We start from the raw sequence: 25,733 nt of genomic DNA on the forward strand, positions 1-25,733 counted from the left end.
TTCGCATTTTTTCTTTTTTATCTGTACTATATAGGACGTAACCTAACCCAAAAAAAAAAAATTGACTCAAAATTCGTGGTTAGCTATTCTTCACAAGACCCCAAAAACATATCAGTAAAAAAATGGTACAGCAAATAAGATAGTAATAAAACGAATAAACATTTATTTTAAGTCAATCCTAATCATTGTGTAGCTTGATGGTTTCATTGAGCATCAGCGCCATCTCCCCAACACTCCCGACGTTGAAAAAGCTCAGACACACTGGCATGATTTCCTTCTCTCTCTTGTCAACCTAACGTACAGCAACTACAGACAAAGATAGTCAAACAATTGAAGTTTCCTGAAGGGCTGAAAGAAGTGTGAGTGCGAAAACAAATAAATTTCAGCAATAGTTGTTGACCGGTTGAACGACCAATAGTGGGTGCGCGGTGCGCGTATGTAAATAATATCGAACTGTCAAAATATCAGAGAAAAAATCGAACTTTGCGATTTTCCTTAGTTTTTCACGGTTTTTCGTATGAAACTAGTTATGTGCGGTGCTTGTGAATGTTCAACGTGTCTCTAGGATTATAATGCAATTTTTTCGTCATTGACCGGCTCATAAACAAGGTGTGTATGGGTTTTTATTCAATTTTTTCTAGTCTTCTAACAATGCATTATTTTTCAATACAAAAGGTTTGTTGTCCACTCGGGAATGTTTGAAATTTGAATGTGAGTTTTTTCTGTTTGTTCTAAGACCCAGCCTTAAAGTGACTGCAGAAATGTATTGATTTATTTTGCATCAAGTCAGCTGCAGTTAATGTTAACTACACTTTACTTCACCACCCTTTTAAGTTAATCGTTTTTAAATTGTTTATCCAGGCTGCTGTTATTGTGTACTTTAAAGGGTCACTCACTTTCCACAGAAATCTTTATCTTAAAGGTTTGTCAATATGATCTTAGGAGAAGTGATGAGCTCACACACCCAGAACAAATAATACTTTACATTCAAGCACTGTCTAGTGTTAATTCAAGTTTTTAGTTAGTTTTTTTTAATGTGATTTGGCATAATGTTAGTTATAAGGGCAAATTGAACTAAGGTTATTGTCCTTTTTATTGGTTTCTTGTCTTTGGTTGCCATGGCAACCACAATTTTTGGAGCAGTTGTAGGACAGCTCTTTGCAGAGGCCTAATTCTTGAAAGCAAGGAACAGAATTCTTAATAGAAGTGTGTTGATAGAATGTGACAGAAGAAGCTGACAAGGGCAGGTTTCTGTCACATTCTACAGGTCTTTCTCAAGAATATGCACCCAGAAAGGAACAAATCACCCACAAAAACAGTAAATAAATAGCCAAATACTTTTATGGCATTTTAGTAGCATATTCATATTTAAAGACCATATTAGTGGAAATTGCCCTTAATTTAAATTGAATTTTATCAAGAATTGTGTATTACTGTGAAAACCGAGGTGAAAACCTTGGTCAAAACAATGCTTTTATGATTACCTACTCATTTTCATTTTTTTAGAGATGATACCTTTCTGCAAAAAGCTGTCCAATTGACATGACTAGGAAAGAACTGCCTCTAAGCAATAAATAATGTTGCCAATAGTGAAAATAAGACTAGAAATATAAAGTAGATATAAGATAATAGGTAGAGCCAGAGGCCAGAGGTAGAGAGATTGAGAAGAATAGTAATAAGTTCCTACTTAGATGACACTCTAGATAACCCCAGAGATAACCATTTACAAGAAATGTATATTCTGAAGTGTACCTACTGCTTATTTCTATTTGACTAATAACTAAAAAATAATGTTGAAAATTGTTACAGTCAGTTTAACTCAGTTTTCAAGCATATCAATATTCTGTGAAATATTGGGTTTTATTTTCTATACCTACATTTATAAGGTTAAAAACTTGGTTAAAGTTAAAAAGGTTTGAAAAGTGAGTTGTTATTTGAAGGTGCAAAATACCAAGTTATTGTTGAGGTTTGTGTTTTATTTTGTGGAAATAGTGGAATATTCTCGGGAATAGTATCCTCAAATTTTGGTTTGGGTTCTACACAAGTGACACTATCCTACTAAAGCAGCCATAATTTGTACACTGCAAAAATTTTTTTTTTTAATGCTGCTGTAGTGTTTCAATCCCTAAACCTGCCTAAACCCTCCACAAGAAACTTTTTGTAGCCACCAAATGGCACATGTATTTTTGGATACTCTTTTTGAAAGCAACTACAATAATCTGGGACATTTAAGTGGGTCAATCATTTGAACAATAATGTTTTGAACTGTTTGGGTTAAGTCACAGATTAATTAATTTGTTCAGTAGGTATATTCCAGGATAAATTCTATTTTCTAATACTTCTGAAGAAAATACATTACCTACAACTTTTAGAGAAGTAAAACTAGTATGAAGGAAAAGTCGTCAGGGCTTTGTATGGAGCACCTTGTATTACTTTCTGACAAATCCAACTGCCTTAACTACTTACTTAAAGCAAAATTGTCAAATACTCTTTAAAATCAAAGTTGAGTTTAGCTCGATTTTTATTTTCATTTATAATGTTTAGTGCAAATAACTTTAATTTACCCAAATGCATTTCACTTAATGTTGCAGGCCTTTGTTTTCGTTTATCAAGGTGTAGTAGTAACTCCATTTTCAATTTCAATGAAATCCAACCTACTTAAAACCTGGATAATTTCATTCTGCACTAGGAAAACGAGGGTAATGGACGCGTTAATGAACGTTGAAATCTTTGAAATCAAATGTGTTCAACATCATAAACTTTAAATTGCCAGAAACCACTAGTATGTTTATTTTTGCGCAAATTGGACCACGTCCCAAAAATATTTATCAAGGAACAAACGACCTCGAATCGCACTTAAAAATTGTTTTAAAAGTGTTTAAACTTTTTTGCAGATAAGGCGCCATGTTTAAAAGTTTTATCAAGGGAGTGACATCGGACAAAGATGATAAGGAGAAACGAAAAAGGGACAAAAAGGACCGGAAGGACAAGCAAAAAGTCGATCGGACTACACTATCCGCTGAAGAACTGTTACGATTAGAAGTAAGTGGATCACTGTTATTTTACGCATTATCTTCTTAAGCAGCTTTGTGACAAAGTGATAAAACTAAGTCCTGAGAGAGTTATTTATCATTTTAAATTTATTCAAAAACTGTAAATACAACAAAAATCGCTCTGGTTTTCAGTGTTAGCATTATTTATTGATATCGTATATTATTAAATAACGGTCATTAATATCAATTTGTATGTAATTCAAGAAGTATATTACATAATTTACTCTAGTTTTTTTCTGCGATTATTGCGTTGAAGCTGGTAAAAACAGACATAAAATGCTAATGGAAAGTGTGCACTTGTTTAGGAATTTGCTCTTATTGTCAACTGGGTGTGTTTCTACAGATATCGTAATTTATTTAATACAGTTTAAAAAGACATTTTTATTATGCAATGAAATAACAGCAAGTTCTGTCCGAAATACTAATAAGGAAATGGGGATAAATTACACAAACAAGCATCTGGTTGATTAGATATTAAGTATTTGGTTGCTTCAGACCCATCAAGATAGGTCAGTTTCGTGAAGCGTCACAATGGGAGCGGCTGGGTGAGGTTCTTAAGCGATTTGTAGATTTGTTTATGAATATCAAAATTAAATAAACATTAGTCCAGTGCAAATATCAAGGCCGAACTAGAGGTGTACATATTTTAAGCAACACTATATCTGTTTACAGTTTGATTTATCAGGCTTTGGTTGTAATATTCTATTTTGGTTTATAATTTTTGACCTAGAGTGGTGACATTACGTCAAAATAGTTGAATCAAATTATTATTATTACACGAGGTCAGTCAGCCAATCAGTGACCTCTATTCTATCACTGGTTTGTATTAGTCATACAACAATTTATAAACAGATTTAGGAACTGATTTAGTTGACTGCCAGACCGTATGCTAAACATTTAATTAGAATGTTATGAAATGCAAGAGTCAGGGACACTTTTGTAATGTGTTTTCTGGAGCATAATAAAAATATACTGTCCCTGCTTTCAGTTATATAATTTATAAAAATATCAGATTGAAAAAATACTGAAGAAATAATGTGTTGCAGGTTCGAAGATCTCTCAAACTTCGAGGACGACGCAAAGATAAAGAAAAGCTTCCCTCAGGAATAACGGCGGATTACACTGCTGATTTCCTAGCCAGCCTAGAACGAACCGAATCCCCTTTGATCTCAGGTTCACCAACCCACCAGAACTTCGATCCTGGCTACACCCAGTCGGACAGTTCAGAGACTAGTCTAAACTCCCTAAACCAAAAAAATGGTCCTCCGCTACCTCCAAAACCCCCTAAAAGAGGGATTTTGAAAGCGCCTAAAGTTACCCTTACCCAAGACGGCGAGGCCAACGGTCTCAACGGGCACGATCACGTCGATTTGGTGCGAAACACTCTGCAGAACGAACTGATCACTTACCAGAATTTGCCCGGGCAGAATGGCTTCAGTATGAGCAGTCAACTGTTGGTGATTACCTCCACGTCACCTAGTGCAGACAGTCTGACGGACACCACCAACAGTTCGTTTGCCACTCCTCCGTTTTCGTTGAGTCCAGTGGGTGAGTCCCAGGGCTTTCATCGATGGTCCAGAACGTCAAATTTTGACGACGTAGAGTTACCACTTCCGGAAATTGTTCCCATTGTGTTACCGAAACCCAGGACTCTGGTAGTGCAGAGGCAGAAGCCTCCAAGAAGTGATTTTGGTTTTTCATTGAGAAGGGCTATGGTACTGGAAAGGGCTGGAAATAAATGCTTGGAAGGTGAGTAGGAAAACGTTAGATTGATTTAATTAGTTAGGATAGTGTAATATGAGGAAAAATCTTAAAAATTGTTATTGTCTGGTAATAAAACAAGGTGCTCTTTGTCTTTTTGAATTGAAAACTCAACTCAGCCTAAGGTAATCTTAAGTATGAAGGTATATTAATGGGTGTATATTCAAATTAAGTGTTCTACCCAGTATAAAATTACCTCCTTCTCTTAAAATGATGCTAAATTTAACAAACGATAATGAGCATATTTTACCAAAAATTGGTTTCAGGGATAGGGCATCTGATCATTTAAATAGCGGTCTAAAATAAACTGCACAAGAGAAAATTATAGGTAGGAATAAGTTAGTTAAGAAGATAGGTAGGAACTCTCTGGTTACTTTTTTAGATACTTGTCAATTATTATAAATTTATACAGTTAGCCTCTCTGTTATTGTTTGACATAAGCAATTAACGATGCTCATATTAGCCCATATTTGGGAAGATCTTTAGAATAGTAGATTTGTAGGTATGCCAGAGGTAGAAAGTTAAGATTTAGTGGCTTCCTGGATGTTTCAAATGGACGAGATATTTACCTTATCAAACATTTGATGACTGTGCTAGAAAAATGCAAGCCAACTGGCTTAACGTTAATGATATCTTAATTTCTCAAGTTTGTATTTTTCTAGCACAGTTATCAAATGTTTGATTAAATATCTCGTCCATTTGAAACCTCTAGGAAACCGCTGAATTTGAACTTTCTACCTCTGGCCTGGCCTCTGACATACTCAAAAAATATGGTTTTGAGGGTTAGGGAAACGCTGCGTGATTTACACAATTTTTGCGTTGCAAAAGGTGAGGAAATGCCGTAAGTGATATGAATGAAAGAAACATTAAAGAGGTTTTTACGAAACTGAAGTTCCAACAATCTACACTATTATGATTCTGTTCTATATTGCATTATAAAATCCTATTATAACTGAGAGGAGAATACACGATTTTCAACCCAATTAACCTTATTGTATTTGCTCAACCACAAACACAAAGACACCTGTTGATTTCATGATAGTTTGTAATTTTGAAATATGAACATTGTTGTCAAGTATTAACAGATTGTATGAAGTACCTAACTTATGCCTGTTTCAACTTAAGTTAAGTTGAGGTTTCAATGTGACAGATCAGGTACAACATAACACCGTACAACATGAAACGGACATTATACCTTTATTTAACTCATCTTGCCAGTGATACATAACATAACATCACACTTCTGGACTGTTAAAAAGAATCCAGGTTTGACTTTCCTTATATTTCTACATTAAAAAATTGTTTTTTTCTTCAGGTGGTGTAAGTATGCGAGCTGTGATATTTGCCGAACCTGGAACCATGGTGCAGCATCACAACGAAACCGGCCTGCTACCTGGTGATAAACTCCTTGAAGTCAATGGCATTCCGGTGGAAGAGAAAACCAGAGAAGAGATTATCGATATGATAAAAGCTTCTGGAGAAAGTGTTACGTTAAAGGTAAGTGACTTACTATCAAAAATTGTCACATTGTTGATATGAGGTTGCCAACTTAGTTTAATTTGTGGGACACACGGTCAAAAATCCCAACATTTGCTAGCAAGTGCAGGAGACCGCGACATAACTGTTCGTAGTAAAATAACCGTTTGATCTGAGAAAGTATTATTGGGGAGTTATATTACGGAACATATTGAATGGTTTGGTGGATCGTAGGCTGGACGATACAAAGGCATTTTCATTCATTGCCGGTTAAAATGTCGAGTTTTACTGCCCACGAGTCGTATTCCACGGATAATAAGCTGTACGTAATGGGCTTATAGATTTCGTTCGATTATTTCCTGTGAGTTATTTAGTTACCTTTTTTAAATGCCTTCAGCACGTGTACCAGTTTTAAATTGTTTTTCCTATATTTCAGCAAGTAATTCAATAAGTAACGGTTCACCGTTTTTAAATTACTAAAACCTGATGTATGTCATTACACTGTTAGGTCCGTAGGTTGTTTTATGGGCCGATTGCACCAACACATTTTAAGCGAGTTTTTAAGTTAAAAAATCTAGCAATAGCTGTCTTTAAAAATGTTCCAATGGTTGAAGATCTGCTCTTGTTAGCCGTTCTTTTTCCCGGAAGAAGAATTTGTGTTCAAATATTGAAGAAGTATCTTTCTGGTGTTGAAGGCAAATACCAGTTTCACTCTGTATAATGCCAAAACCAATACCTCGACCTTGGAAGAACAATAGTGGTATAAGATATGTATATTCAAATCCGGTGTTACTTAGGAATCGATTTTACGAAATTTGATAGGTATCATAGGATATGAATAATAAATATTATCATATTAGTTTATGCAGGTAGGAATAAAATTTGTGACACAGACACTTATTTATAATCAATATTCAATTACCTATTGGAAATGATTAAAGTTAGAATAAAAAAAGTCTTAAAAAAGCTTAGAAAGTGCACCAGTTCCTTACACCTGCTCAAACACCAGACTAAAAATAGGATCAGCTGTTGTTAATTTTAATACAGCTGATAATTCTGATTAGTTTTTTTTGGAGATATTTAATATTAGTGAAATAGTATAGTTTTTGCTGTGCAGTAAGTTTCATAATTTTTGTCATCATGTTAGGACAACCATAAAAACAATATTAATTCAAACGTGATTACCTGTCTATCTAGTAGTTACATAGAAAACTTGAGATCTTTTGAGTAATTTAAATAAATAGAGAGAGCTGCAGATTGGAACTCAAATTTTGGACATCCTGTATATTGTTCAAACGCGCGATGACACACACAGGATTCCAATAAACGTGATTGGATGTAAACACGTAATCGATGTGATATCGAGTTGGTAATGTACATAGTAACCACAGATATCGTAATATTAAACATTAAAAACAAACATTTTAGTTATTACAATGCTTAATGTAAAATTCCGATTTATATATTTCACTTTTAGAAATCTCTAACTTTAGGAGGAGAAATAATAATGCACTATACCCAACATTCAGCTGGTTGAGAGAAGCTAAATGATGATTGTCATTTATCGTTAGAGGGATTAATAAGGTATGCTGGAATAATACCATTATTCCCGCAATTTGTGGACAAAGTGTGGTATTATTCTCGATTTTTATGACTACTCCACAGAAAATTACCATCCCTCGTTTGACATCTCCCTTTCATAAAAACCTCATTGAATGATAAATCTTTTTGCACATGTTACTCTGGTACGTAAATACTAAAAGGATATGAATCTCATAAAGTTGATTTACGACTGTTATGGGATTTTTAAGATTCCACTGGGGTGTCATAAAAAAACCTGCTTGAATTTCGCATACAAACTTTACAGCCTGTATAAAATGTGCGCAGATATGCCCTGCAGGTTCCAATACACTTTCATTCTCAAGACTCCGCGGGAAACAAATTAGCTGACAGACACTAAAAAATCAACAACAACGCAAAAGTATTGTTTACTGTGACATCACTACCAAAAAATAAATCTTCTCTCAGTTTATATACCAGAGAAAAAACAGATGGTTGTGGGTATAGAAAATTTCCAACCATATGTTGGCGTGATGTACCAGTTAGTACAAGTAATTATTAATTATATTGGCGCTGACGGCTTATAAGTTACATCCCTGAACGAGACCAGGAAAAATTGGTTTTAATTGGAAAGCCCCCATGTCTATAAATTAGTGAACCGAGACGGAAAAAGATCACTTCCCTCCTGTAACAAATATAGACAAGAAAATTTGTTGTTTCTGGTCGTTTAAGACCCACCTATAAATTTCGGTCTAGTACCTGCCAACAGCAGACAGTTACTTCTTTAATCGCTCTCCTAAACGAGTCATTGTTTGGTAATAGAGCCGATATGAGCGCATTGTATGCATAGCGTAAAGGTCAAACCGAAAAAAAGTATACTTTTTGATTCAGCGTTACCAGGATGTACTGTCATGATTTAAGATTTATTATTATAAATTCAGTTTCCTTATATGACACAGTGGCCTCGGGCACATCAAACGGACCGATACCGCGATAAAACAAATTAAATTGAGATAAAACCATGCAATCCTATAAATCCCTCGCCGGTTAAATTGCACGGCGTTTATACAAACCGGCCTTATCTCTCCACTGTCTGTAAGTGAAACATGTTCTGGGCTACCTAATCATCTTTATTGCGTTCCTGCCGGGGATCAATAAAATGCAGCCAGGCGTCCAGGAAAACGAAAATAAGTTGGAAACGGCTTTAATGTTGAAAGTCAGGAAATCACCGTTTGGAAAGGTGAAATAAATTGCTGTAGTTAAATACCGAATGAATTTATAGCCAAGTTGGTTTTTGACTTTCTGATGTTAAGCAATTTGACAATCATTAAATATAAGAAATACGAGAAGAAATATAACAGTTTATGGATCCGACAAACTAGAGCTTGTGCTGAGCATAGGGGCAAAGTGAAAGTGAAATTTGAAGAGCAAAAATTCAGGGACAACAGTTTCAAATGTTAAGGACCTGGAGGAGACAAACAACATCGTACAACAACTGGTTTTCTTGTTAAAGACAGACAGAAGTTTGACTCACCATAGAAATATGTTAAAGGAATAGAAGGAGGTGTCCAAAGGGAAGATAAGTACGATGGCGCTTGCAGCTAAACCTTTTATTAGGCTCAGAAGATACACAGTATTGGCTAGAGTATTGGCAAGCTAGATAAGCTCTTTCTGCCAGGACAGCCCCCAGGATAATGACCCAAGAGGTTCGTAATTTATTCGTGCATTGTTATTCATGTTGTTCTTGCTGATACTATACTAATTACTGAATGTATTCTACACGGATGTGGCAATATCACTAAAAAGATTCTATAGCAATTAAGATTTATTTGCTCAAAACATTTTTAAGATTCTGGAGAGTTTGGCGATATTCAAGAGCATTCAACAAAACTATTAAACCTATTGGATGAAGTGGACCTGGAGCACTGAGAGAGCTGGAATGTTCTTTAGGATCCAAAATCCTACAGTACTCTATTACCATTACCGCATCTAAGTCAATATCTGTCTTAGTTGGATGGAATGGCTTAATGGAATTTCACTGATTTTATATCAGCTGAATTGAGTTTAGAATGTTTCTTTACTATCTTCTGTTAGTACAAAGGGTTTTGCGTAAACCTCATCTACACCTGGTTTTTTTTTATTTCTCCTCAGCTTCCTCAATAGAAACCTTTTCTTTCTTTTTATCAGTTTTTTTCTACAGCTGGTCTAGTACATAGATATCTTCGAGTCTTGTTATTTTCTTTTTCCACCGACTGGACAAACCATTGCTGTTGTGTCTTTTGGATCTTCAGATTCTTTCTGTACTGCTTGTTTCTTCAGTTTCGCACCTGTTAGGTGCGCACATATCAGTTTGCTATCTTTGATGACTGCAACAACTTTTCTAGTTTCAGTATTCTTAACACCTTCTGCATCTTGAGCTTTTCCAACCAGTTTTGCATAATTGGTGTCATTCATTCACCTATTGTTGTCTTCTTCGTTCTGCCTATATTCAGTAGAAGAAATTTTATAGTATTTTTTAACAGCTTTGCTTACTTTAACTTCTGATCGGGCTTTTGTTGAAGGGTTGTTTCTGAGACTCTGCTTCTTCAAAGGCTTTTTAAATGGATTTTTATAATTCTGATCCTTTTTTGCTTACTTTGTTTGTTTTTGTTTTGTTAGTTCCTTTCAGCTTTTTTTTGTATTTTTGGTATCCTCGACAGGTTTCTTCAACTGTTTTTCTTGTTGGTAAGCTTCAACTGAGAAATTACTTATCCATGGATCTTTGCCCTTTTCGTATTTCAATAACTAGCAACTTTTACAATTTTGTAGAAGCAGTGATTTGGCAAGGAGATATACGAATTCTTTTACACATTTCTGCAGAAGGTTAATCTAGTCCATTACCAATGCAAATGCAAAGTGTGTCCTTGGTAAAGATGCAGCATCTTTCCCTCTTTATCAAAATATTACGAAAATGTATGATATAATTTTGAAATGCGAATTTAGCCCGCTTCCCAACTTAATCATAAATAACAGACACTACCAAAAAATTAATTTTTTTTTCTAATACTCCATAAAGACAGAATCGATTTATGGAAGACAAAAAGTGCATCAAGACTGTGGGAATCTACTACTATTATATAACCTTACTTTAATCCGAGAGTAAAAGTTTTCCACTTATATTCCTAAACTGGCTTGGTTAACCAGCAATTTAATTTGGAGAATGCGTCGTCATTTATAAAGTGGCTCGTTAAAATCGCATTTCTTTGCTCAGTTTCCGAAAATTACTATTTATTTCTAAGAACCATTACAAATCGCCAATTACCAAGCCCATTTTTGGGCCACTTCAAAGCCTCATTTTCTTGTTTCCGGCTTGCTAATAACTTTGTTTCGGTCTGCGGCCGACTCTAATTGTTTCTATTACCAAATAAAGTGTTTTGTAAAGTGTAGGTACGACTCAGACAGTTTAGGAAAGGTTGTCGAATGTTTTCAGATTTGGATGCAAGTTCTTGGTGTGTTAATATTGATATTTTTACCATAATTTGCATGAATACTTTTGTTGTACCAACCAACCGTGGTTTGATTGTTTGTATAGTTGTCTTGGTGCTTCCATGGTATTAATTGTGGTTAGTTTATATAATTTGTTTTTCTGGTAGGAGTGAAACGGTTTTACTATCAAAATATTAGTTTAATAGTAATTACCTATTTTCAAAAACTTTGCTTCTACCAGAAACACAAGTCCTGTTGGAGAAGACTTGAGTGAATCTGAAATCTTCCTTTGGAATAGTGCTTCTATTTTTTATTTGAATGTTCTAGTAGCTGATCAAAATAGGTAATAGCAAAGTTATGCGCCATTTTACCGAGCATTTCACTCTGTATATTTTTCATACAACCAATTAAATAAAAAACATTTCTGCGTTCTTTTTACATGGGATTTTAAAAAATCTACAGATTGATTCTAGTATTATGTGTTCAATTTTTTGATATTTTGTTTTGCTACTTTAGGTGTATTCTGTAAGACTTCCGGCTAATATATTTTTTTGACTAACTATTAATTATTAATCGCAAATGTAACAGTAATAATTGATAATTCAATTTTGTTCATTCTCATTATTGTAACAAGCCATTATAATTAATAATTATTGTAACTGATTGTTATGAATAATACTACTTATGCAAGTGGAGTAGTAAATCTGGTTAGTTAGATCAGCTTGAGGCTTGTGGCTAGAAAACTTATTGTTAAGTGTGGTTGTTTAACTCTGACGAATCACATTAGCATAGTTAGTAGGTTAAGTTAAACACTTTGATTGGTGGATTATCAAAACTACAAATATAATAAACAAGTTACACATGTTTTGATGTCCTTTTGTCTGGTAATTAATCGTACGTTTTGTAAACCCACTACACTATTAAAAAAAAAAAAAACAAATACAATCTGGTGTCATGGTCGGAATGAACGGATGTTTTACGCTCGCCGCAGTTTCCTCGAACAACCAAACAATGCTTTTAGTTTTTCGCTCTGATTATTTGCGAAGAACCTGATTAGAATCGGATAATTTTGCTAATTTTTTGTGTTTCACTGTCCCCAATTTAGTGACTCATTTCGTATACGGTCAGACGCACGCAAAAGTTCAATTAAAACTCCCTAAATTTCATTAGGAAACATTTGATAGAGGGTCTGTCAGACTGCAGTTTTATTTAAAACCTTAAAAAAAAATAAAAAAGTGATTGGCCCATGAGGGGATCGAACCCGCGACCTTCGCGTTATTAGCACGACGCTCTAACCAACTGAGCTAATGGGCCAGTTGGTCTATTTCTGCCAGATAATGTGGGGTTTTGTAACGTTCTACGGTGATTAAGTCCGATAATCCCGGAGGCTATATAAAGTAATTTGGTTATCGGGAGGTGCTTAATAGCTTAATGGTTAAAAACACGCACTCTGATGTGACTGATTTATGCAAAAAGGCAATCAAGCGGTTGTGTCTGGAATTTACTCCCTTTTGCTCCTGACTGTTTATTGTTTCGTTCCCCTTTTTGAAAAGGGTCGAGTGAATGAAAATCTAAGTAGTATAACAACGTCTGGCTTGATATTGATTCTGATTAATGTTTGTTCTACAAACATTAAGCAATCAATTGCAATGTTTTTCATTTACAATCATTCACATACCGTCAGCTTCAATCTGTAATCTAATCTCTTCTTTGTTTTGCGGTGTAAGTAATATTTGCGATATGAGAAAGATAATAAAGTTTTTGACAACAAGCCTCCGCTTTTCGGTAATTGTTTTGCCAAATCATTTGCTCAGGGATGTATGTACAGAAAACCGCAATTAAAATTGAAATCAGTTGATAATTGCTGAAGTTCCTGCTGAAATTTTAAATTTGGTTAATATTAGAAATACGCGGTAGACTTTGCCCGTTACGCAGGAAATGTGGTTCAATTCCAATTTTAAAACTAGACTACATAACGAATATACATAATTTTTGAATAACAAAAAGTTGGATGCAAATGTGACTCCAATTGATGAATTTGTCGAGTTTAATATAATTACACAGTTTTGTTAACAAAATTATAACATCTCAAAAAACCCAATAGTGGATGACTTCAAGATTTCTACATTTTGTATACAGTGTGTTCTAAACTGAATACTGATTTGTTCAAGGTTTTGTCTTTTCTCGTTTTTCACATAATTGTGAGTCACATTTGCCTTATACGTTTTGTCCTCAATGTGGTTTTAAGTAAGTATAGGTTCTTAATTCAGGCAAGAAAACACCACTTGTCTGAAAAATGCATGAAAAATTTCTGAAAATGGGAAATTGCAACAAAAGAAACTTACACTGGATAAAGTTTACTCATTACTTTACATAGTCATTAAGTTAACTTTCTTCATTATAATTAACTTTGTCGTTCTGGGGTAATGCTTCTGAGAAACTTTGCTAGTCAAACAAAACGTTCAGGTTAATTACAAAAACTTGTTTGAAATTTGATCTTAAATTATAAGTTTGGTGTTACTTTTAAGACTTTATTTTATTTTACATAAAGTTATAATAAAAAATAATTGGCCCATGAGGGGATCGAACCCGCGACCTTCGCGTTATTAGCACGACGCTCTAACCAACTGAGCTAATGGGCCAGCTGATGTATATTTACCAGATAATAGGCAACCTTCTAAGCTTCAATGATAAATAAACAAGTCCGATAAACTCTCAAGCTATAAATTCATGTTTGTATATTGGATTAGTGGAAATTACTTAATTCTGTCATAAACACTGCATTGTTGTTTCGTCCCTTGGTTTTCAAAATGTTTGGCATTGTCAATGAGTGAGCTTATATACAGGGTGTTTCTAATAGATACATATCAAATGTTATACTTACGACCCTATGAAAAACTCAAAACTCATTTTTATTCAGAAGAGTTAAGAAAATTCCTGTCTTTCTAGATTTTCAAACGTTTTAGGAAATAACAAATATATTGGTTTTAACGCCTTGTCTCAGAGCCTCCTCAAAAAAGTATTTTGGGACCTGTAATTATACTAATACTCCGTATATTCTTTAGTTGTCTGAAAAAGCCTTAAACTTAAAAAAAGTACTTAAACTTCATTGAATATTGTGTGTATTTTTTTGTGTTTCATCAAAAGTTTTAAAATTTTTCTACGTTTTGCTATTTTTTTTTAGTTTTTGTTTCATTGTATACATAAAGAAAAACATTGATTTATGTTGAAAGAAAACAATGTTTTGCTTTTAAGTAAATTACAATCCATAATCAATTTACATTGCTTTGTAAATGGGTGCTTGGAAAACATTTAGGAAGTAGCAACCACATTTTTTTTTAGATTTTGGATTTTGAACAGGCAGAAAATACCTGATAAAAGACGTATAATATTGTAAAATAATAATAATAAGAAACCAACAAACAAACTAGATTTTTGTGAATAATAATACATATAAAGACATTGAACTAAATTCGATAATACATCTTGGATTAAATTGCTGATAAACATCAGTTTATAACGTATCCAACGATTTGTTAACGTTACACGAAATCAAAATTACAGGTGTTTTTACCTTTTTTAGCCAATTATTACCTAAAGTTAATGTTACGATGAATTGTATTGTTATATCTGTAATGTAGTAGACGTTTTACTAAAATAAACATAAAACAGTTTTTCCATTGTGGTTTTGAACAGCTCATGTAAAATTACTACTGGCGTGTTTTGGCATTTTTTATTTTTTAAAATGATTTCTAAACCAAATACCTTTTTAAGTTTGTGTCTGTCTTTGGATTCCCTCACAAAAAATTGTAAAAATATGTCAAACGTACAATTTGTTGTATACATATGGATTAATAATTTGTTTATACATTGAAGTATTGAGGTTTATCGAGATGTTCCTATAATTACCTTCAACCTGAAACAACTATCTTTATTGAAAGGGAAACCTGGGAAATATTAAAGTCCAAATTGAAGTTAAATGTCCAATTCTGTCGTTAATTAAAAGTGACATCGGTTTAATTAAATTTTACGAGCTGGTAGTTTTCGACCAACTTATGTCACTTTTACTTAAAAGGACAGCTAATTTGATTATAAAGTTGGTGATTTTATTAAGAGTGACACATCCTGGAAGCTTGAACCATATCAAATTACTCAAATTAATATTTGACACGTTTCAGTTTTAGGGGAGCATGTTTAACACTTTGTGACCAATCGAAAAGCTGCTAGAGTATTTACGAAAAGCAGTTTATGATTGATAAAAATACATGCCAGAATAAACTCTATTAACCTAACCTAACTCTAAAGTGTGACAACTAAATTCGATTTGCAGCAAGACACAGATCCTCCTCACATTTTCAAGCGGTTTCCAGAATTATTTTGGTTCAAATTTACCAAGTGGACACCGGATCACCAGATTTATCAATTTTTATATAAGCATAGTGATTTATACTTTTTAGAAAGACTTTTCATATGTTGAATTATGTTATATTGTATTAGTGTAAGTTATTGGGATGGAATAAAGTTATTTCAAAATAACTATAATTTTGTTTTATTTTTTTAATGGACACAATTTTCCCAATTTTGTGAAATTTTTGGTTATTATTGCAATTATCAAACAACATTCAACAATCAAATTTCAGGTACAACCAGTGGCGGAGCTAAGCGAACTGAGTCGTAGATCAGCACACGACGGGGGCGAAATCGTGCTGGACGATTCAAATATCAGGGGCGGCACGTTGAAAAGATCGGGTAGCAGACGATTCAACAAATCCCCGACGGTAAGTACCGCATCGCAAAATAAGGCAAAGAAAACCCGCATAACAATCTAATTGAATTGGCGAGATTTATACCTTTTTAAATTATGGGAAATAATCTCAGATACATTCCCACCGGCGATTTTGATTGCGTTTAATCTCCAATAAATAGCACCAGGCATTATGTATGATTGTTTAGCATTCTCGGCGAGATTGTCTACATTCTCGTGGTAATTAGTCGATTTAGTGCAAGTGAATAAGAGTTTTCTAGGAAATGACATAATGGCAATTACAGAGGTGTTAGACGGCGCGTTTCGCTCTGAAATCCGTACAGTTGATCACCGTCCACTTTGTTCTAAACACAGGTTAGACAATTTTTCATTAAAAAAAATGGGTATTTAGCATTTTGGAACGCCACTGATGCGTTGCATGATCCTAACGATCAAACAAAAGGTTAGTGGGTAATGCACTTTACCGAAGCCTCTGAAATGTACTTTTATTTTCTCTTTATATAGTTGTTTAATCAGTTTGTGCCACATCAGGGGGGAAGGGAATCCGAACGGAAAGGCGAGAATTTGAGGCCAAATGGTTATTTAGTTAAACAGATTGAGGGAGGGTAATAATTAATAAAACTAGGTCGCACGTCACTGGCTTGAAAATTCCAAAAAGTTAAACGTGAACATAATTAAATGCTATAATAATATATAAAAATGTGCAATTGGGGAATAACATACTGACTGAACATATTTTTATGAATTAATAGTAATACCTAGTTAGTCTATGGGAATAGTAACCACTGCACTATGGAATGTTAATCGTTTTTATACTTATAATGATTGTACGAGTACAACCTGTTAGTTCATTGATTGATCAAAGTTTGAAGTAGAAGATGCAAAATCTTAATTAGATATAAAACAAACTGCCATTTTACTAGGAACATCTGTGTCACTTGCGATGGAGTGTTTTGGTGATTTGGTTATGCCAACATGAACATTTTTTACATGGTAGAAGAGCACTTTTCAAAATCAATTTAAAAATATTAAAATTGAATGATATGTGCCTATAAGTAAAATGCAGTATTTGCTGTTTGACAGTGTTTTCAGAATCATACTTCTTATCCATAATATACAATTTTGATGACTTACCTATAATAAGTAAAATATTAATGTTTTTCAAATGTGTTCATCAGCAACCAGGATTATCTTGGTAGGAGTAGGCAACTGTTCTTCCATTTAACCAACTTTGTACCTCCAAATGGTTTCCATAATATTTCAGCAGCAACAAGTTTAGGATTTTAAACTAGACACCCTGTATACACCCTTTATGAACGTAAGTTCAGTCAAAATTCTGGTTTTTATATACCTTCAACGACACTTTGCTGAACTATCGTTCAAAATCGTAAACTAAGGTTATCTTTCTAACCACTTTCTAGCCACTTTACTCACTGTGTAGAAGGTTTGTACCAAACATACTTTTAGCATCTAGGTACTAACAACAATTGTGTATGAATGATAATAAAAAAAATACAAGCTATGGACAGTATTGACAGAAACCATACAGAATTTAACACATGATGAACAATGAATTTAATTTCAATCACGCCAATGGAGTGATTTAAATTTGCTCTATCGTTGATACATCCTGTATCTACAGTGGGTGAACTAAATGAAAGCATTAATTTTTTTTTTATGAAATAAATTCTGAAAAAAAATGTACATTTTTTATTGTGATTACTTGCTATACAGATTGTTTTTAAATTCTTGACCAGCATTGCTCTAAAGCTCTCAAGTTTTCTTTCCTTTTTTACATAATACAAGGTCCTAGAAAAGTTAGAGTAGTAAGTTCGTTGTGATTCTTTGCTTCTGAAAGTATTGAACGAAAAACTAACAATCACCTTAGGTGTGCCAAACATGTTCCAAGTGGGAAACTTGTAGATTTGCTACATGACTCTAAAAGGCAGAGGAGTCCAGTTATGAGCAGTTTTAAAAATCTGGTTAAAACCCAACCTTGTTACTGTGTTGTACTGAAATTGGTGACTTTTATACCACTCATTTCTCTTTATTCGAGCGTGGATTAATTCGGTCTTAAAATATACAAAACCGTTTACATTATTAACGCTAACCCGGTTTTCGACCCGGTTTGTTTACATTTGGTTTCCGCATGTCTATCTCCGTCAAGGTCGGATTTGGGTTCCCTCTCATTGTTCTTTCCATTTAAAAAATATTTTTACCATTTGCCACACGTTTAATGAACGCCATCAAGTGTTAATTGCTTCTTTAACATACGCATTATAACTCGTTAGTAACGTTAAGCCTGTAATTACCTTTTAACATATTACGGCACATTCTAGGCGTCATAATTATATGCGCATTTCAATGTTGAAGGTACTGTTACACTATGCATGTGTTTAGTCTGTCGGGGGGTGGATTTTGTATGCGATTTCACTTTATCTATAATAGTCGTATTGTTTAGATTCCGGTTATGTTTAAATTACTGTCTGGGTGGGCACTTGTTTACGAGGTTACGTACTTTTATCGAAGCAAATTGGAGTGGGTTTGGTTGGTCCAGTTTTTTTCTGCAACGTTACTACAGTCTGAATAATGAGATTATTGCATCAGTGGTACTATTATTTGACCTGAGGGTCTCCTACGGATTTTAAACACCCAAAGATACTGTCTGGCATTAAAATGTTGCGTGTTGATGAAGAATTTTTCCAATTTTCAAAGAGAGACCTCAAAGTTGCAGATGTAAAAAATTGCTAACCCATTGAACATAATTTATATTATTAGTTTCTAGCTAGAAAGCTGTGTTTTAGCAATCCCATGTTTGACATGTTAAATTATTACTGTATGTTTGCTGTTGTAATGGTCTAGTAATTTTGGAATTTACTGTTGTCCTATGAATATAACTTTCTGAGTAAAATACCAAATTGTCTTATAATTTAATAGCAAAGAAATAGTACTGTTTTCTGTTACACTTTGAAGAGCCAGGTTATGGCAATTAGCTTGAAAAGTTTGACCTGGAGGACTCGTGCAGAACCCTCGAAGACGCTGTCAGAAGCGTGTTACTCAAGATGTGATAATTGAAGGTAAAAGGCAAATTTTTGACCTGGGGGTTTTGTAATGTTGTTATTTGTTGGTTTTAAACTGTTTTTTTTGAACAGTGTGAACATGTAGTAATTGCAGTGATTATTGGAGTTTCAGTGTTTAGAAAATTGTGTTTTTTGGAATACCAAGTGAAATAAGATGAAATTTTACTGTTTCAACAACATAATAAGGTGTAGTCTGTCTTTACGTTCTATAATAAATAGCAAATTACAATTTTGTTGATTTATGAGTGAGAACATTTGACCAATAATTGATTGGTCTAATAGCTCTAAAATGCCAAAAATATGTACTGTCTTAAGCCATCAAAAAACAGTGTGTTAGTCCACATTGCACTGTTAAAGTGGTAAGATTCTTGATGAAGGTACTCAATCAATAAGTACTGCATGTTCTTTTAAAATGCTAGACAAATCTGTCTTTAAAATGCACAATCAACAATTTTAAGTTAATTTGACTTTTTCAAAATGCTGTTCTCATTTTGTTGTTTTTATAAATGAGGTTTTATTCATCTTCCTTCAATCGGCAATTTTGTAACTACAAAATTACTATTTTATCCTAAATAGATTAGATATAAGTATTGGAATATTTCCAAGATGCTAAAAATAATGGTGAGTGCTATTATTACTGTTTTAATTTTTTTAAAGTCTCTGAAACCACAAAGCTAGCTAATTGGAATTTATTTCAAAGTCTATGATCAAGAATGTTCTCCTCAAAAAGAATATTTTTTTAGTCTGCCATAGTATGGTTGTATAGCTTTTTCTACAATACCATGTGTTGCAGAAATCTACTAAATTCCAAGGGTCCTTTATTTGTTCGACTTCCAGTTTTAGCTTTGTTACATCATGCCCCAATTTAAGCAATTTAGGTCAATAATCCTTCAAATCTTTAACTACTCAAGACTAATTTTTAGCAAATATTAGTTGGGTTCACAAGTCAAAGAAGATTTTTGTTTTTTTTTTCTTCATTCCTATTATAGTGCTTGGCGTATTTGCTGGTTTTTTGAAGATGTTTTGCTCTTTGCAACCACTTCCTACTCAGATTCCTCTGTTTATTTTCAACTTTTGCTAAATTTGAAAGGAAGTGTAGGTGGTTGGATGTCGTTAACTTCTCTGGACATCCAGTTGATCAGAATGGTGTCTTTAACCCAAGAGATTAAGTTTGACAGTATATAGATATTCCTTTACTAATCTCATGAGTCCTTCAATGAGTAATTCTGATGAATCTTATGCAATCAAACTATCATGAGATTTCTTTGATTTTAAACTTTAGAGGTGTTTTGTAGAAATCCCTATCCGCTTTCTATGTCAGTATAAGCCAGAAAACCACACCGCCACCATTCAAAACTAGATTCACGGTAATTTTTCTATTCAATCAACCATAACAAATTTGTTGCAAATGAGATTGTTTTCTTTCACTTTACTTTCTTGGCCTTAATTGATTCAGATTTGATAAGGCAGACTTCTCCATGTAAAAAAATTTGTTATCCACACAAACAACACCACTTTTCGCTTCAGTGTGCTCAAGTATGTAGATCAATATAAATAATCGATGATTGACCTTGTGACGTTTGTAAGAAAAAATTGGGCCACGACAAATCTTTATGAAAACAGTTATTCAGCGGCGATACAAAAGCTGCTTACACGTATCCGACATTACCGTACTCAATTCGCTTGCGAATGCTAATTAGTCGTAATTTTCCCAAGTAAAGTTGTTAGGGCATCAACTTTTACAAGAAGAAAGCGTCCATTGTTTCGCGCAGCCTTACATAGATAACGAGGCGAGGAAGTTGCATAATTACAGTGTTATTATTTCAGTATCCAATTCCGGTTCAGGCGACTTTGTATATGGTTCTGTAAAGAGGATTCATCTGCATGACCGACAAAACAAATGCCATCAGCTGTTAGTGTTGATATCAGGGTTCTTAACTGTTCGGAATTAACATTGGAATTTGTGTTCGTCGCCTCGAGTACAAGCATGCGTTTCGTGTCACTAGTCTGTTGGTCTTTAACCCAAATATTTGACTGTTTAGTCAGTTCAATTTGTTATTTGTTGAGGAAACACTCGAAAAGAAAATAAAACATTTCAGTTCGAGTGATATTCATATACGAACCAGATTTTGAAATGTTGGGTGCTTGATCTTTCAGAAACAATGCTACTGTCATTGTGTATTGGTCCTTTACCTTGGAGAATAGAGCGACAACATGGTTACATACTTGTTTATCAACCTTTTTCTCAATTATACACTTGGTTAAGCCGAAAATTGTAATTAGTTATTTTATTGACAATCGGTCACGACCTACCAGAAATATTTTAATTCAGCAAAGTTGTTTCAGTTTTACTTGACTACATCAATTAATAATTTTATTGTTTTGCTTCTTTTGTGGAAGCTTTATGTTAACTAACTGTTTTATTCAAAGCTTTCCTTCACTCTTCCGCCAGAAGGAGTAAATATAGTGATAGAGGCTTATTTTTACAGTTTTAATGTCCTTTGCAGCAGACGTAATACCCCCAAGATAATTTGTAATGGGTTCTCTCTGTCGCTTATACCGTCTTGTTGTGAAATTGTACTTTTAAGTGATTCCGGAGATTTGGCACATTAATTTTATCAAGTAATTCATAAAAATATTACTAAATTTATGTTTATAAACAAGAGGCCAACCTAACGAGTCCTATACTTTTATGAGTGTTATAACGTCAAATGTCATCAACTTGAGTTTAAATGATGACTGAAATGGTTTCGGTTGAAATTGGTAAGGTTCAAGTAAAGCCTAGTTTATAAAAGAAATTGTTACTTTAGCTGTAACTTTAGCATTAGCAATAAATTTAGTATTAACCTTAAGAAAGACGGGTGTTTATAAAATTTTTACTTTAACCATACAGTTTTCTGAAAGGTAACCTACACTTTAATGTTATTTTTTTCAAGTTTTGCTGCCTAATGCCATTCTACTGCACTAAATCAATAGTAAAAGATTATGCTTTTAATTTCTGTTTAGATATTTCATAAATAAAGCACAAATTCAATGTTAACAGGGAGTTTAAACATTGGGGATTTAACTTTAGTATTAGCTGTAAGAAAATTTAGAATTTTTCTGTAAAACCAAAGTCAGCAGTTACAGCTAAAATTAAAGTTAAATTTCGTTTATGAACATCACAATTTAAAACCACTAGCTTTATTCTTATTGCTAATATTAATGTTAATGCTAAAGTTTACATAAATTACCTAATAAACGTAATCTGTCATACAAATTCTCTGCCAAACAAGAATCACCCTTAATGACTATTTAAATGCCCACTTAGCTTAAGCTAGCTTAAGAGTGCATTTTAATGCAATCGGCCATTAGATTTGAAGAAAAAGTAGTTCTTCAGATGTTATACTGAATGTCTGTACAAAGGAAATGCTACCACATATTCCTGAGTAGCAAAATGCTGATTTAATGTGGTATTAAACCAGATTTGTCTAATTCTAAATTAGAAGGTTTTCGAAATTCTATTTACTAATATAGGGGTCAAAGTTTGCATATTAAAAAATTGTTACATTCCTAATAACCCCTAATACGAAATTTGGTTAAGATACCATTAAAAAAATAGAGTAATTCATATGTTTCAATTATTCAGGTCACTTGTTTTTTCAAACATGTGTAACTTTTGGTATCAATCAAGCAATTAGCCAGCTCAATCATTTGAAGATATTCTGCCCCTCTTCTTTAATAATATATCACACATTAAGAAGACACTCTGTAGATGAGTGCATTATTTTGCTAATCCGAATGTGTTAGTGTGTGTAATGGATATCTTGGTTGCTATTTGAGTTTCAGTATTAAACGAAGAAGGATTTAAAAAATAAGAAGAAATAAAAAAGAAAGAGTAGGAAACAAAAATCCGGTGATAAAAATGGGCTAATGAACAACACTGCATTTCTAACTTTGTCCTATAGTTTTTTCAATCAATCCTTGTACTATTTTAATATTTGTATTGTGTATAATATTCATAATTCTTACTCTTTTTAATTAATTTTAGATACCGTTCATATTTAGTATTTTGTGCCTTTACTACTTGCAGATGTACTGAGCACAATGCAAGTTTTTTGGCCAGAATTGAATAAACGTCTTAAATTTTAGTTTATAAACTGTACAGATGTACTCAATAAACAGAATTTAGTAATAAAAGACAATTCTGATTTGAATTTTCGCTGTTTTCAAGATTATTAAGACTCTTGCAAGTTTAGATTACAAATAAATAGACTCCACCAATATGTAGAGATTAATGAGTAAGAAGAAGTACTGCAGGTACCACTAACGTTGTGGTTTGAAAATTCAACCGATTGTTGGTAGATGGCGCTACATTGCTACATAAGTAGCTTAAAGTGTATCTACACTTGCATACGAATTTTCTTGTTATTGATCTTTGTAGGAGGAGTGGCATGTGTTAGAACTAAAATAGTAAAACCTGATCAGTCTATGATATTTCTTCTTTCATATTTTTAACATTTCTAGTGTTTTTTTCCGGTATTTCGTATCAACAGATTATAGACTACATTGTATCAAGCCATAAGCAAACGCTAATTGAAAAAATACATAATTTGCTTGGTACACCTTGAGATTTTTTTGTTTAAATCCTGAATATCCAACTTCAATAATAATTATTCTTAAAAAATATGTGTGAAATGTGTTAAAAAAAATTAAGAGCCTATTTTTTTTATTATTGTTATATTTTTTTTTCAAATCCGTCATGTTTACACGATTATTTATGATTTACTCGTTCTCTTAATGTTAATAGTTAGTTCACCAGCATGGGAAGAATTAATAGAAAGTACTGCAGGTACCAGTAACATTGCAGTCGTAACACCGTACTGGTTGCCGTTAGATGGCGCTATTTCGTTTCGTAGGTATATCGGGTTGCATACTGTTTCCAAGTTTTTCGGAATTAATTCAAGTAAAATTAACAACATTTTTATATGATAAACGATAAAGAGTGGGAATATTTTTTGCTTGTAATTAATAGTTTCTTTATTAAGGTGTGCTGATTTGTTGAACCTGTACTTTTACAAGTACTTGACCCTGAGTTTTTGTATCAGTTTCTGCATTTTGGCAACAATAATGAATTCACTGATTATCAGACTACTTTGTTGTTTGGCGTTATGCAGTCTGTCCCAAATTCGATGCTCACCATTGGGATCTCAGTTATTATTGAAGGTAAAAAATGTTTGAATTAGAAAAGTTTTAAAGAATTACAGGGCTAAATCAAATCTGTTTAGAAAAATAACCCAGCATTTTTTGTTTTCGAGATATTTGAACCAAACTGAAAAATGATGATTTTTTCTTTGACCATTATTGTGCAAACCGTTTAGTGGACAGCTTTTTATTATTAGCGCACGTTGTTCTGATGAATATTTGGGTAGCCAGGAAAATGATCTATCTTTTTCTGTTTTTAAGGTTATGATATAATTTTTTTTTCATATGGAAACCATAACTATTTTGTGCTATTTGATAGCCCAAAAAATTACCATTTTATTGATGTATTACACAATAAACAAAATTAAACTTCTAATTCTTTAGTTGTTTCAGGATGATCAAATTCGTAAACTTCATTTTTAGTGGCTCCCCACATATAAAAATCCAGAGGGGTAATATCTGGCAAACGGGCTGGCCACAATACATAGATAGAACATTTTTGGGACAACCAAATTATTCTTCAGAACAAAGTGTCCCAACAATGTCGAAGTTAACCGGCTGTCCAATAAACAGTTTGCAAAATAATGGCCATGTAAGAAATCATCACTGTTCAGTTTTTTCGAAATATCTTGAAAACAAAAAATAATAGAATGTTTTTCAAAAAAGATTTGAATTAGCCATATAATTCTTTTCTAATTTAAACATTTTTGTTACTTCAATAATAACTGAGATTCCAATGGTGAGCATCGAATTTGGGACAGACTGTATAGGTGTAACTCAATCATTCCAAAAATGTAATTTGGTGTGTGTAATGTAAGTGGTGATTCAGTGAAACAAAGACGTGTGCAATTACCGAGTGAACATTTTTCAATAGCCAATTGACATTGATTGACTTATAAGTTTAATTATTACATCATAGTAATTTTGACAGAGATTAATTAATAATTTAAAAAGTAGTTTTTTTTTCAGTTGCTATGAATTTAATAATATCTAATTAAAATACAATTACAAATTAAGACAGTTAATGATTAAAGTAAAAGGCTGTAATATCTTCTTTTTAAGCACAGCAAGGTCACCATTACCCACCAACACCCTTTTAACCTTTTTTTCCTTGATCTAATTTTTACTAATATTATTAATAGTTTCCCATTATTAATGCACCTATTAGCAAGATGACTGGGCGAAGCAATGAAAGTAACACACTAGCAAATAGAATTCCATGTTTGGTTACGTAACAGATGCACGGCGGCTTAACAAGTGGGTACCACCTGGCAATGGTACCCCAGGGCGCAAGTTCGTGTAATTGATAATTGCTATGCGTTGCCATTAGGCGAATTTTTGTCTGGTTTCCAAATTACAGCAGGTTCCACTTTTGATTGCACACCATAA

The 25,733-nt window shown here is 33.3% G+C and overlaps 1 protein-coding gene and 2 non-coding genes across 5 annotated transcripts in view; 1 reads left to right on the plus strand and 2 right to left on the minus strand.

The window, feature by feature from the left end:
* Window positions 1-378: 378 nt before the first annotated feature.
* Window positions 379-25,733, plus strand: part of Mhcl (Myosin heavy chain-like) — a 115,935-nt gene continuing 90,580 nt past the window's right edge. For all 3 annotated transcript variants that reach the window (XM_081974747.1, XM_081974748.1, XM_081974749.1), the window contains exons 1-5: window positions 379-609; window positions 2,895-3,042; window positions 4,100-4,802; window positions 6,130-6,311; window positions 15,956-16,093. In XM_081974747.1, coding sequence (XP_081830873.1) covers window positions 2,905-3,042; window positions 4,100-4,802; window positions 6,130-6,311; window positions 15,956-16,093 — 1,161 coding nt within the window. In that variant the 5' untranslated portion in view covers window positions 379-609; window positions 2,895-2,904. The remainder of the gene's footprint in view (window positions 610-2,894; window positions 3,043-4,099; window positions 4,803-6,129; window positions 6,312-15,955; window positions 16,094-25,733) is intronic.
* Window positions 12,556-12,629, minus strand: TRNAI-AAU (transfer RNA isoleucine (anticodon AAU)). The gene has a single exon. It is a non-coding gene; the product is annotated as a tRNA-Ile (tRNA).
* TRNAI-AAU (transfer RNA isoleucine (anticodon AAU)) lies at window positions 13,884-13,957 on the minus strand. The gene has a single exon. It is a non-coding gene; the product is annotated as a tRNA-Ile (tRNA).

Source organism: Ips typographus, linkage group LG3 (assembly GCF_016097725.1).
Source record: "Ips typographus isolate SLU linkage group LG3, UJ_Ityp_2.0, whole genome shotgun sequence".
NCBI lineage: Eukaryota > Metazoa > Arthropoda > Insecta > Coleoptera > Curculionidae > Ips > Ips typographus.